This window comes from Chaetodon trifascialis, chromosome 16, assembly GCF_039877785.1.
Source record: "Chaetodon trifascialis isolate fChaTrf1 chromosome 16, fChaTrf1.hap1, whole genome shotgun sequence".
Classification (NCBI taxonomy): Eukaryota; Metazoa; Chordata; class Actinopteri; order Chaetodontiformes; family Chaetodontidae; genus Chaetodon; species Chaetodon trifascialis.
The window spans coordinates 3,386,448-3,400,774 of NC_092071.1; the positions used below are offsets into that span (position 1 = coordinate 3,386,448).

The 14,327-nt window shown below is 44.8% G+C and overlaps 2 protein-coding genes across 2 annotated transcripts; both read right to left on the minus strand.

The window, feature by feature from the left end:
* Window positions 1-1,147: 1,147 nt before the first annotated feature.
* LOC139344955 (serine/threonine-protein kinase pim-2-like) lies at window positions 1,148-3,229 on the minus strand. Its single transcript, XM_070983399.1, has 7 exons — window positions 2,737-3,229; window positions 2,557-2,651; window positions 2,427-2,474; window positions 2,084-2,305; window positions 1,656-1,833; window positions 1,336-1,509; window positions 1,148-1,245 (listed from the first exon to the last, which is right to left on the minus strand). The coding sequence occupies exons 1-7, from the start codon at window positions 3,227-3,229 to the stop codon at window positions 1,148-1,150; spliced, it is 1,308 nt and encodes a 435-aa protein (XP_070839500.1).
* Window positions 3,230-12,403: 9,174 nt separating this feature from the next.
* On the minus strand, window positions 12,404-13,517 carry LOC139344257 (protein sprouty homolog 3). Its single transcript, XM_070982237.1, has one exon. The coding sequence runs from the start codon at window positions 13,437-13,439 to the stop codon at window positions 12,519-12,521; it is 921 nt and encodes a 306-aa protein (XP_070838338.1). The 5' UTR covers window positions 13,440-13,517; the 3' UTR covers window positions 12,404-12,518.
* Between the last annotated feature and the right edge of the window lie 810 nt (window positions 13,518-14,327).

Here is a 14,327-nt window from a genome sequence, read left to right on the forward strand (position 1 = left end):
GAGGAGTTTTGTCATCCCAGCAGCAGAAACAGGAAGTGAGTTAAAACCTCTGTCCTAACCTCTTGACCCCTGCAGATAACATTCCCACCCTCCCCCATCCCTGCAGCTGTGTGACGCCCTCCCTCGCTCCCTGGATCTTTCTCTCCTCGTTCTTTCCTGTACGTCAGTCCAGCTCCATGAATCTCCAGTGTGAAGTTTTCCTTTGCTACGGTGTCACGAGCTTCGGGACTTCTTCCCACATGTCACAAATGTGCAGTGTTTACGCTGATACACAAACAACCCAGGCATATGTTGACATTACAAAACTTGGAGGCTAGTTTCCAGATGTTGATAACAGTGTGCTGATGAAATGAGTTAAAGTGGCAGATGTTTGCACAGGCTTGTGATGAGTGCAGGTTGATGTTGGGCATCGGGCTCAGGAGCTGGATGCAACAGGTGCAGCTATAAAAATCACTTAAACCATCAGGATGATAGAGAAAGCAGCTGTTTGAGCTGATTTCCATCAGGTTCACTAGTGGATTTGTTTCTCAACAACCATTGGATGGATTGCGCTGTGCACAGGCATTCACGTTCTCCTCCGGATTAATTGTAATAGCTGACGTCAAATTTAATTTCCCCAATACTTGAATTAAAGACTAAACACCTGCAGAACAAATGCTGCTGCACTTCTGTGTTTAATGCTCATTAACAAATGTTAGCATGCTAACATGTCAAAGTCAGACTGCTAACATTATCAACATTATAGCTGCTGAACATCAGCATGTTTGTATTGTTGATAGCATGTTAGCCTGCTGATATTAGCATTTAGCTCAAATTACCTCTGAGCCTAACAGAAATGTTTTGGTCCATTTTGCAGGAAGCTGCAACCAAATGCTGTCATCTGAGCGACTTGTGCTAGCCGTGCTAGCTGAGTATTTGTGATATACTGTTGGACATGTTATTGGTACATCTAGCTAAAACTAATGAAGTAAGGCTGCAGTCAGCCTTCAGGATGTTTATACATGCACACACAGCTTATCTAAAAGCTTTACCTGAAATTCACATCATGAAAACCAATTAAAAAAAAACAATGATTTATTTGTGACACTGTCCCAACTGTGGAACGAGGGCTGATGGGACGACCCTCCCTGAGGGTTTACTTTTGGCCTCAGGTGGGCTGAGAGCTGAGTTTGAGCTGTAGCTGCTCCAGAGTGGCTCGCTCCACGAGGTTTCTGGCCAAACACATAGACAGCAGTGTCTTGACCTCTGAAAAGCAAGAGAGGAAGGTGTAAATGGGCAGATTCAACAGAGAAAAAACAAATCTGAACAGACTTTCTTTCTGTGTGGATGTCGTACCTGTAGACAGTGCACTGTTGACTTGAATGTGCCCTTGGATGAAATCCATGGTGGTAAAGGGCTCATGTCTTGGCAGCAATTGATAGACGAGCGCACCCAGCTGCCAAACGGTGGTGGGACGCGCCCAGTACACCTGGTGATCGGTCCATTCAGGAGGGAAGTATTCAGGCGTGCCTGTCACACAGTGCACCAGAGGAATGGAGGGAGACGGACAGAGATGGAGAGAAAAAACAAAGGATGAGTTGAGGCTTTGTTTCAACATGAAAGTCATTATTAAATGATTGACAAATGAGTGAGCAGCAGAAAACTAGATGTCATACCAAGGAGGGAATGGAAGGCCGCCTCCACTGAGAAGCTGCTGCAGCCAAAGTCGATGATCCGCACTCGTGGTAGAGGAGAGTCGAACTGAACCAGGACGTTTTCTGTCTTGATGTCACGGTGAAAGACCCCCTTTGAGTGCATGACAATGGCTGCATCCACCAGCTGTCTGAGGATCATCTGAAACAGACAGAGACCGAGTTGAAGAGATTGTGAAGAAATATTTTCTCCTGATTCTCGACAGGGTAGAAAAGTGTCCTGAACAACGTAATGATGATGACATGACAGGGTAAACTATGGCAATAAAATACCAATAAATGAGCTCCGTGTGATTTTTATTCATAAACACATTTTCTTCTAAAGGTCCAGTCAAGGCAGCATTTAAAACAAAAAGGTTTCAATGGGATACACACACAAACAGCTTCCATACCTTTGCCTGATCTTCAGTGAAGGCTCCTCCGCAGGCATAAAGGCACATCGGGAGGCTCATTGAGGGGACTGGTTTTTCCATAACCAGTACCAGCTCCTGGTCCAGAATATACCAGTCCAGCAGGGACACAGCAGCGGATTGTCCAGCTGATCCTGGTAGACCTGCGGTTTTCAGCATGGAGGCCACCTCGACAATGATGTTATACACGCTCCCATTGCAGTACTGAAGAGAATAAATGCATACATGCCAAATGGTTATCACCTGTTCCACCAGTTTTCAGGACAGAGAACATGTAGGTTTACAGGTTTCAGTCTGAATTTCAGCAGTTACTCAAATTACTTACCACATTTTCACGTGTCACAGCCACACTTGGAACGTGCTTGATGGCAACCTGCAAGACAGAAATACAGATGTGGTTGGTACTTCCTGAGCATCGCTGAAATGTGTGTGCGAATATGTGAGCATGTACTTACTTGCAAAAGGTCTGACTTGCGGAAGCCATCGTACACCGAGCCGAAGCCTCCTCTGGCCAGCAGATCGAGCTGATGGTACTTGTTCTCAAACTCGGCTGAAAAGACATTTATTTAAGCAAACCTCTCATTTAGCAAGTCAATTAATTCAAAAAGTCCTTCTGTTTGCCACTATTAGCTCACCTCTGCTGGTGTTTCCTGAGGAGGAGATCTGATAGATCGCCTCCTCCTCGGCTGAGGCGCTGCTGGAGTTGTGGATGACCTGACCGTTGTCATCACAGCTGACATCCTCCATTTCCATGAAGGAGTCAGAGGTGCTACAGATGGAGAGGTCAGAGCCACAACTCCTCCTGTCGTGAGTTGCCTCACCATCATCGCTGGGCTTTCTTTTGGGGCTGTTGCTGCACCTGCTCCTCTTTTTAGGAGCCCCAGCATCAGCACTGGCCTTCCTCTTGCCATGCCGGATCCTTCCATCCTCCACATCCCCACACTGTAAGGTGGGGTAGGTGGGGCTACTGCACCTCATCCTCTTGCGGGGCATCCCTCCATCATCTCCAGCCTTCCTCTTCCTCACACTAACCGAGGGGTCAGTGGAGTCGCTGATGTCGCCTCTACCCTGAATGTTGCTGGGTGATCCGGCAACATCAGCGTCTTTCCCTTTCTTGACTGCACGCATTACATTTTAGTTAAAACACAGAGGTGAAGCGAGTAAAGACTCTGTCACACACCTGATGCAAAATATTGCGGTGTGAATGCCAGTTAACCACTATGTTAACAGATTTCATGTCTGAAGGGGCTGTTCTGTGAACTAAACCCTGGATTAGCTGCTGTATACTAACAGTCAATCCTATATTGAAGATCATCTGAGAGATCTGCTTAAAATTACACTGAATCCACATTGAACTAAAAAAATGAACACTAACTATTGAAACTTAAAATCTGTTTGTTTTATTTGTTAGAAATTAACTAGGAGTTTATATTTCTATCAGTTCGTCACTTTAGAGTCAGCTTTAGGAAAACACAAACACACAACAAGGCTGTAGCTCTTCACACTTACCTCGATCAGTTTCAGACATCAGTCTCCAGTAAAAAGAGCCAAGTTGTTAAAATTTCCAAAAATTTTTTTTACCAACAAACAAACACCTGCAGATACCTGAGGAGTGTGTGCTCTTTCTGAGAGTGTGTGTGTGTGTCGGGGCTTCTTTTATACCTTTTCATCAGAATGTGAAGGTGAACTCCACCGAACATTCTGCTCTACGTTCTGTTTGCCTTCTGCCACAGCCGTGCGCTGTTTGGTCCCATCCTGAGAGACACTTTTTAAATGTCTTATTGTACACACAGAGCTTTGGTTATTGTCACTGAAGCATAAGTTCATTAGGTCTTACAGCCCCACAGTAGGTCTGTATTTTGGCTCTCTTTAGGTGTGAAACAGGACTGGAAACTGGGAGGCTGCTGAGGTCTTACTGGACTTACTAACTGGAAATACAATCACTGTTTCTCTAACTTCTGTAAAAGTTCAAAGCATCTTTTCAACTAAGAGCTTAAAATTACATCCATTTTGCAGACCTTACAGCAATTTGCACGCTTGTTTACAGACACGTGCCTAAAAGACATGCTTTTAACTTATGTTACGACTTCATGTGGTCATATTCATATTATGACATGCTAAATTCACCCCGGACATAAACAAAGTGTCTCTCCTCTGGTGCTCTGTCCATAATCTGTTCACATAAAACCTGGAAAACCCTTTTAGGATTTTAATAACATTGCTGTTATATTTGTATATTTTGAACACACACAGAAGAAATGTCAATCTTTTGTGACGGCTGTCAAGTTTTTATTTCTTACACTTCCATTAAGAGTCCATTGACATGTCCGTTAACAGCAGAGCTGTAGCTTGGCTTACTCATACACGCAGAGTAAAACCACAGCTGTGACCTCTTATCTTTTCCAAACACCCTGCCAGTATCTTTGTGTCCTGAGTTGTAACATCACAGAATGATGATGTAAACACTACTGAGCTTGACTTAATATTTTAAAAACATTATTTATTAGCCATGTAAGGTTGGAAAGTGACCCTGCTGCCACTGACAGCTATAAACAGCAGTGATGTGTGTGTGTGAGGCCACTGATGGTCCGTACCAACAGCGGAGCTCCAGTATCGCCTGCGTAAACACAGAAGAATAGCCGTTGGAGTGATTGACAGCTGTATGGGCGTTTGACGGACAGGCGGTTTTGTCCCTGAGGGCCAGTGAGGGTGACTCCCAGGGTGCACCAGGACAGCGCCTGCATAGAAACAACAAGGACCACAGCGACGATGCACAAGTTGGTGAGGGTAGGGGGTCGGGCAGGGTGGAGGGCGGCTCCTCCACTGCTTTTACAGCGGGGTCAGAGGTCATGGCTGGAAGTGGCATCGCTCATCAACTCGTCTCATCACTGGAGTGGAGGAAGAGAGAGCTTTGTTTAGTGAATGAAAGAGCGTTTGTTTGTTTCCCAAACATGTTGATAGATATTCCTGTCAGCAGATCATTTGTCACATTAATGCCAGTTTTAAAATGGACCTTTAGTACTGGCACAATTATTACCAAAACTCCATTTTCCAGATTTCCACATTGAACTTTGACTGACAGTACTTGCCGTAGTTGTGGGCACACAGTTGTCCTGCATGAGATGAAGCATTATTGCTGTTTTCTTTAAGTTTTACCTTTTTGACTTCTGCTTCTTTGTGTGAATCTCAAGTCAAGTTTAGAAAATCAATTATTTCAATGCACAGTCAGTTCACGATGCAAATATTAGGAGTTAGTTCATCGACATAAACCGTCGCAGAAGAAGAGGGTGCAACGATGCAACCAAAACAGCACCGAGGGTCAAAACATGGTGGGAATAAGGCGCTGATGTTTGTTTCATGTGTAAATTTATGTAACTTTCAGAGGAGAAGAAGCTTCAGTGGACATTTAAGTCACGTGACGCTTCATGTGTACATCATGATTTATTCGCTAAGCCGGTTTCCGTTGCACTTTCTTGCATTTTGTTTTTATTGGAAACACCAAAGTGTAAAATCTTTTTTTAATATATGACAGGGGTCAGAGGTCAGGGAAGGTGGACGGTGACAGTTTACCTGCAGCAGGTAAAGAAAAAGCCCAAACAGCATGTATGCTGCACGCAGCAGTGGAGTTGAACCAGCAGCCTTCGGCGTTTGGGGTCGACTGTCAGGCTACCAGGTCAGCACTGACCTATCAGAGCCCAGAGCTGGTGAATGGGTTTATTGGTAAAAGCTAGTGGAGGGAAACATCCATGCATTATTTATTTTCTCTATCACACTTTTAACACACACACGCATGCACACACACAGTCTGCTGAGTGTTTGTGTGTCAGAAATGACAGAGAAAGTGTGTGTGTTCATTTCCGTGAGCGTCTGTGCACTTTCTGTGTGTTTGCACATGTATGTACACATGCAGTGCATCCACACTGTGTGTGTGTGTGTTCGTGTGCGTCTGTGTGTGCGTGGCTCCAGAGGGAAGTGTGTGAGGGTGGAAGATGCTAAGAGCTCTGCTTTAATGCACTTTGATTTGAGATGATGAACAGAAAGGCTGCACTATTTTTTTTTTCCCTCCAAGGCTGCATGTGCACACAAACACACACACAAACACACACTTGCGTGCTGTTTCTCTTCCTCTAATAATCCCTCGCTCCTCGTCTCTTTTTGCGTGTCTCTCGCTGGCTATGCGCACACACACATCTGTATCCACTGCTCTGGGAAGCCATTAGTGTGACCCAGCCTTGATTACTTATTTATGGGCCCAACAGAGTAAAGTGAGGGGAGTGGAGTACCAGGGGGCCTCATTTATAAAACTGTTGTTTGACTTCACCCAGATCTCACCACAGTTCATTCTGTCATTTCTAACAATGCCAGCGAAAAAACGCATCGAGTAATATCCACATCATTTAGAATGGCTGTACACGTGATCCGTTGGAGATGTTTTCATTTGGCAGCAACTGCATTAAGCCTGATCAGATAGTCCCGAGGTGGGAGGGGACACTTCAGACGTTTAAGGCTCTGGAAGTAAAAGTTCTCACGTTAGGTGACTGAGAGTTGGTGGACTTTAACGGCTCGGATGGACCTGAAACATCAGCACATCAGTACAAAACATGACGGCTGTTTGAGACAATGACTTCTGATTAAAAAGTCAAAGATCAACTACAACTCCCAAGGTGCAGTTCAGTGAAATACATAGAATTACCCAGCTTAAAACTGAAGCTACAAACATACAGCAACAAAAAATAAATCCCCTGCAAACTTCTATAAAGCTGCTCTCTTCGTATTATGAAAGGCTAAGCAATGCTAACGTGCACGTGCTAAGCAGACTACTTATTTGGTGCATCTTCTGCACGAGCAGTTTTCATCCTGATTAATAGGTGCTGTCAGCTTCTTCACCGTTTTACTCGGATGGAGGGTTGAAATCTCTTTGGTCTCTGTTTTGTGGACAGCCTGCTGCAGAATGTTAGCATGCTCTGTTAGCCTCGACAAGAAGACATATTTGTCTTGCGTGCTGTACCAACCGCTCTCAAATCGTCGCACACGGCGTAAGGTTGATTTCTTTTTCAAGAGAAGTAATGTCAGTAACTAAATGGATCTAAGTAATGTTTGTAACTAACCTGTGTGGACGTTGCGGATTTATTATTGCTAACTTGCTAACCTAGCACATTGAAAATTGACGCCAAGTGGTCGTGACCCAGCGTCCACATTTGACGGGCTCAGAGCGAGACTGTACATGTTGTGTCTTCTTAGCTGGCCTACGTGTGAACTCCACATCTTTGCTCAGCTAGCTCTCGACCAGTAAATAGCTCCAGACTGTATGCTAGCAGCTTCTTAAACCACAGCATCATGTTTTCTGTTTCTACATGTTGAGGTGCTGGTGTTGAGTTGGTTTAAAGTGACATAACTATCAATGCAATAATACAGCCTGCTGTCAGATGGCCATATCAATTATATAAATGTGTTAATAAATATTGTGTCACTTTAGTGATAAGATGGGGCAGCGGGACGATAAATCATTAAGTCAGTCACAAAGCGCTTATTTGTTCTGTTTGGAAACTCCTTTTTTATTGGTTCATCTTTAGCCAGGAGGGTAGCAGCAGCCACACCACACCAAGAGGAACAACGAAACAAACTCAAAGGACAAACAACAACAACACTGGTGCTCTTCATCTCCCCTGACCACTCTAAAATAAATACTTCACTCATCAACACCATCCTCATGATTATTGTTACCGCCATGGTTGCAACCATTTAAATAAATACCCATGAAGCAATATCAGCAGTGAAACAAAGTGTGTAATGCATATTGTTCCATATATAATATATTCATTTTAGATAAATTTCTATATATATTTGTTCCATATACTCTCCTTAAATTCTTTTACAACATACAGGATGCCAATTTGTACCAAAAGCGATGCTTGCTAAGACACAAGAGGAGACGTTTCCTGGTTATAGTGGCAGCCTGCGTACGTACGGCATCAGACAGGTTCCTGACATGAGCTGCGGCCCTGAGGGACGGATGTTGGAAATGTTGGGAAACGTTTGGAAATGTTGTGATGAAAAGATTTGGATGATGGACCGCTTTATTTGTATATGCAGACACACACAGCGTAGTCAGCAGAGGGTGTGGTACTTACACACATGTAATGAGTGTAACCTTTGACTTTCCCAGGAGATAAATCCCACAAAACATCCCAAAAATTCCCTGAAGTCTTGAAATCGTAATGGCTGCCGTTCATTTCCCTTAAAATGCGTAATATTTTCCTTTAATTTAATGATGCCATATGCAACGTTCTACTGCCATCATCGAGCTGGCTCCCTTAGCAACGCTCCAAAACATTTTAACCATAATTTTGATGTTTTTAAAATGTAAATTTGTTTTCTGTTAAGCTGTTCATTTCAGTAAAAATGCTTTTAGAAGACAGAATATCTGAAGGGAATATCTGAACTTTAAGACTGATCATAACTGACAAAATCTTTGAAAAATCGCAAATTTTAGACTCAATGGAAGTCGACCTACATTGTACCCCACAATGCACTGCTTGCACCATTCAGTGTGTAGATGTAGTACATACCAAACGCCACATACTGAACGGGTTGTGATTGGAGAACGGTCACTGCAGGTATTTTAAGGCTGCTCTGAGCACAGATGAAACACAAGTAGTTAAAAAATAAGCAGTTTCCTCTGTGACGTCATCTCAGCTCAGATACAAATGTTCCTCAAGTCATCAAAGCACCAAATCTGACTGAAGTCATCCAGCCAATGTCAGCCAAGCCAAGTCATTCACAGAGCACGCATGCAGGATAGAATGTGCCAGCGAATTATCAGATGACGTCTGCGTTTTCGAAAAGCTCAGTTTTTCCCTTTTGGACGCACTTGTTCTGCTTCAGGTGGTTGAAAACGTTTATTTAGTGTTGATGAAAACATGACGGGAAGGAGTTTTCAAATTCATCAGCATTAATGTGGACATGATGTCAACTTAGGTAATTTGATAGGTGTCAATTACAAAGATTATGATTTTTGATCGCCAATACTTCTGATAATAATAATGATGTCATACGTAACACTAAAAGTGGAGAAAGCTGCGACGTTAAAGAAAGAAAAAGCTTAAATTGAGTGTGTCCTCCACAGTTGCCAACCCGTCGATCAAAGTGAAACCAGCGATGAGCTCAGAAACATTTGGGGCAACAGTCACACATCGTAAAAACAAACATCAGTAACACATTAAAGCTGCTAAAACAAACTACAATGCATGAATTAAAAGAAAATATATTGTGAGGCTACATTTCAGTGAAGCACTACCGACGTTGCACATCTGATAAGAAGTGCTGGAGAAATCCTGATTTTGTTCGCTTTCAGGGCTGCAGGAAGAACATTTGATGCTTGATGCTAGAGGCGTGTTTGGTGTCAAAAAAGTTCAAAACCAAGCCATAACTCTGAGCTATGCTAAGAAACGTGGTAATAAACTGAAGCTACAGCATTTTCTGAAGTCCTTGTTCAGTGTTGGCTGTCAGAGGTGCCCCAAAAGTTCCTGAACTGATCCCAGGTGGACTGTAAATAAGTAAATATTCACTATAATGGATAACAGCTGTAATAATATCAATCTCATAGAAACAAAATGCAGAATAAAAATAGTTATACTGTTAATAGCCCATATTTACATATAAAAATATAGCAAAGTAACATTTAACAAATCAGGTCAGTTTGTGTGTGTCTGTGCTTAGGTGACGCACGCTGACACACACACAGAAAAGCCCATACGCATCCAAACAAGAACACACACACACGCACACACACATGCCTAAAAACATGTACACGCACATGCACGCGCCTGATGCAGTGTTGTTTTTATCAGCTTTGAATCCTTCCCTCTGAGACGAGCCGTGCGCTGCATTTTTACTTTGAATTTGGACTTTGTACCTGAAGTGCTGAGTAAGTTTATAGAAGTCATTTTCAACCTGAAAGTCACATCTGCTCTTTGTAAATTCTTTTTATTTAGAGCATGCATGGTCTCCATCTGACTCCACGGTGACACCAGCATCCTCTCCTTCCTTCCTTCCCTCCATCCAGCCTCTCTCCTTTCTCTTTCCTCCCAGCATCCCCTGCTCCTCATCAGCTGTCCATCTGCCAAACACCACAACTCCACTCATCCTGTCCCCTCGCTTCCCTCCCTCCCACGCTCCATTCTTCTCCGGCCCATTAAGAGCTATCATGGAGCTAATTGCCTGTTTGATCAACTCTCTGTGGACCAGGAACTGGAGGCTTTTAGCCCTCTGAGTGTGAGGCAGGGGGGATGCATGGGTGTGTGGGAAAAATACGCCTCTCGTCAGCTGGCTTCTGCTGGTTGTAATTTGTTTTTTTCTTTTTGTGCTTTGGTAATTCCAAAACTGAATGAGAAGATAATTCCCTAAATTTTAATCTTTATGTGTCATTTAAAAACAGGCATCCAGTACGGAGCCCTCGTCAAGCTCACGAAAGGTCTTGGGCCGTATTCTCAAAGTAACTTCCACGCTTGAGCTTCTGGGAATGGGTGGGCTTAACCCTAACAAACTCCAGGGATGTCATCAAAGCGAATACCTTTTTAAAAGCTTCTTATCATGTCCAAATAATGCGCATTAGCCGGAGCAGCAAACTGAGTTTTATGAGGTCTTTGGGGTAGTCGGGAAGACTTCTAAGGCACTAACACCCAAGATTCAGCAGCTAGCTTTAGTGCTAAAAGCTGAAGCCGTGTTTCCATCGACGTGTTTCTGTGCACATTTTGAAACATCGTATTCAAAAAACTTGATGCAAACAACAAAATTAGAAACAAAATATTGCAAAAAAGTTTTTGTGTTCGTCTGAGGTGGTGCTTCTTCTTCTTCTGCTGTATATTATAGCCATGTGTAATGTAGCTTATGTTTTGTGTAACCTAGTTTATTCACTCCGAAACAGTTTATGGAAATGTGCCTAAATCGCATTTTCTTTGTTGTTTCTTCTTTGCAGCGTTTCAAAGTTTTCCTTAAAATTTGCTTGACAATAGATGAAAACATGGCGATGGACTGGCATTGTTTTCTCTTAACTTAACCTCTCTTATGCAGCTACTGCAGCTTTGTTCTGGTTAAATACAAACATCATCACTTCCATGGTTGCAGGATTGATGTTATTGTTGTTAATCGAGGAGCTAAAGCGACTGTTTTTCAGCTGTAAGTCATTCTTGAACAAGGTACTAACTGACTGAGGTACAAAGATGGTTCAGAGAAAAGGACATTTGATCTGAGGATGGGACAACAGTGGGTTAAATGGTGGAGGAGGAGAGAAGGCTGGAGGTGGGGGCAGCGAAGGAGGTCGGACAGAGGAGGGAGGTTGGCGACAGACTGACTTCGGGAGGAAACCCGACCAGACCCTCAGAGCTCCACTGAGGCAGCACTGCTAAAAATAAGACAAGGGAGGCTTCTTCTGCTGACAAAACAACATACACACAGGCTACATACACAGGTTGTTGTACAGTGGGAGGACACACACAGACACACACACTCACCCACACACACACGCTGCCTGGACAATGGATGCACCCTCCCTCCGGTTAAATAATCCCCCATTCAGCTATAGGCTGCTGGGGAAAACGTTGTCCGTCTACCTCACAGTGCTTTTCCTTTACAAATGAGCTTAGTAGAATTGAAATTCACTCAGTTTGTACAGTGCATGGTCCCTTTTTGGTGTCAAACTGTTGTTACAGGTATGTTACAAGTGTCTTTGTTCTCACTTTATGCCTTGGCGCTTTGCTCAGAGTCCCAGTCTGATATTCACCACAACACAACGTTGCTTTCTTCATTCTTTCACCTTCAACCTCCTGTGTAGTTTTCGAATGTCTTTGCAGTCAAAGTCCTCAGTCTCCCATGCTTTCTGCTTCTGATTCTCTCTTTCTAGAGACCACAAACTCTGTTGGCATAGACCATACACATTGCCACAGGCGTCTTTCCTTCCTGATTTGGTCCATCGCCCGTCTCTGTGCTCTGTGCGTTCTCTTTGCAAAGGGTGAGGAGGAAGGAAGTTCAGCAATAAATAAATAGATTTTAACACGTCCAACTGACACCACAGAATGCAGAGAGAGGTGTTTTCTGTCTGGAAGTCTTGGTTAAGGTTGAAGGGCAGTCCAGCAAAGCACGGCAGCTTCTTCAGGACAGGGTTTTGTTTTTAGGCATGAAGTCTCCAACGTGAACAGGCACAGTAAAGCTTTGGTCCCTCCTGAGCTGGAGAAGAAGTAAATTCAAGGTACATCAGGTGAACAACACTTCACGGTGGATTGGTTGGTTGGTTGGCTTGTCGTATGTAGGTAGGTGGATCACAATGGCATTGTCGTCACAGCTGTGGCGCTGATGGCGACAGCATTCCTTTGGCGACGGCTGAGGGGAAATGGATTTGCCTGGCCCTCACCTAGGCCTGTCATAACGGCTTCTCCAGGGCCTTGCTACGGAGCGAGGGATGACCAGGGTTAGGGTTGGAGGCGGAAATCTTGCGGCACACAGTGTTGGTGTTGCTGCACCTGCAGCCAGGACGTGTGGCACGGTCGTGGGCACACTGGCACAGGGCAAGGCACAGCCTGGCAGGGGGGTAGCAGCATAGGCAGGGCAGGCAGAGCGCAAGCAGCCCCATGGTGCCCCAGCGGGCACAGGCGTGGGCTGGAGCGCAGGAGCACGGCCGGTCGGCACAGTTATCCTCGTCGTCCTGGGCGGAGCAGTGGTAAAACAGGCCTTTAACGCAGCACAAGCAGGTGCCATACTCCACAGCGCTTTCGGCGGAGCACAGACAGCGCTGTCCACAGGCCCAACAGGAAGGCAGGCGGCGGGGAGCGCAGCACTCTTGGCACTTACAGCGACCACACCGCTCGCAGATGAACAAATGAAGGCCCAGCTCAGCCTCGTCCTCAGCCAGGCCTTTACCCAAAGAAGCGTCAGGCTTGAGTTCTCCTTTAGGCTGAGAACGGACCACCGAACCGAGGCCAGAGTGAGATGGCGTCAATCCTGCCAGAAGCCGCTGGTCTGAGGTGGCACTGGTCCGAGACATGGAAGAGCTTATAGTACTGGAACGGCTCAGGTGGGACAGGTGAGCGTGCTGCTGCTGACTTTGGCTGCGGGGCATGGCTGAGTGGAAAGAAGGCTGGGGGTGGTGGGGGTATACTCCGTGAGGGTAACGGTCATCATGGGCATAGAAAAATCCGGACTGAGACGCCAGTTCCAGTGCCACGGGCCTCTCCACGTAGTCATTGTTGGCCCGGATGGCATGTATCTGGTCGAGCGACAGCACTGGGACCTGCTGGAGGTCCAGCCCGTCCAGCTCCACCCTGAAGGAATGAGCAGGGTCCATCCTGGTGAGCCAGGCTGGGTGGCACCAGGGCTGCAGGCCGGGGCTGGGGCAAGGTGCTCCCAACTCTCACGGCACATCAGATAAACCTACAAACACACAGAGAGAGGAAGTGACAGTGGTTAGTGATGTTGACCTGACAACCTATCAGACAAGCATGTTATTATAAAGACAAAGTTTATTAAAAAGACAAAGTTTTATTCACTTTATTCCAACTAGTAGAACTATGCCTGGTTATTGTCTGAAACCTTTTTTAAGTCGAGAAAGTTTTAGCCCAAATTCCCTGATGCTTTCTTTTATTTTAAAATTATAAGACAGGACATTTTCATATAAAGACTTGAGCATTTACATAGTCTGTAATTTCTCTGATCCAATGAGAACAATCCAGGCTATGTTCTGTGTTCACCGAGAAGTGCCGCCTACACAAAGTCAAACTGCATTAGCATAAAACTCAAAGACGAAATCATCGTCTCCCGGTGTTTGATTGACAAATAAGCTCTGAGAACACTGAACACATACTCTTAAAAATCACATCATTACTAAAAAGCAAAAATTTGCCTTAAGGGGGCACCACATCACGTGTAGCAAACAGTAGCATGCACACTCCATATTAATATTTAAGCTTCACTTGATCAAAGATAGATTTTAACCACAGACTCCACACAACCATAAGCCATGTCATCATGACCGCTGAGGTTCTCCAGTGCTCAGGCTAACGCTATTATTAGCCTGCCAGAGCCGGAGAGATACAACCATAAGGTCCACACTGTAATTTAGCATCTGTTGGACACAGCTGCTGCTGCCACGGAGGAAACCCACCTGCAGACAGAGACTGGCAGCATCAGCAAGCTAAGACGACTGCGGAGGAACTGGTTTCATTCCAAAATTCAG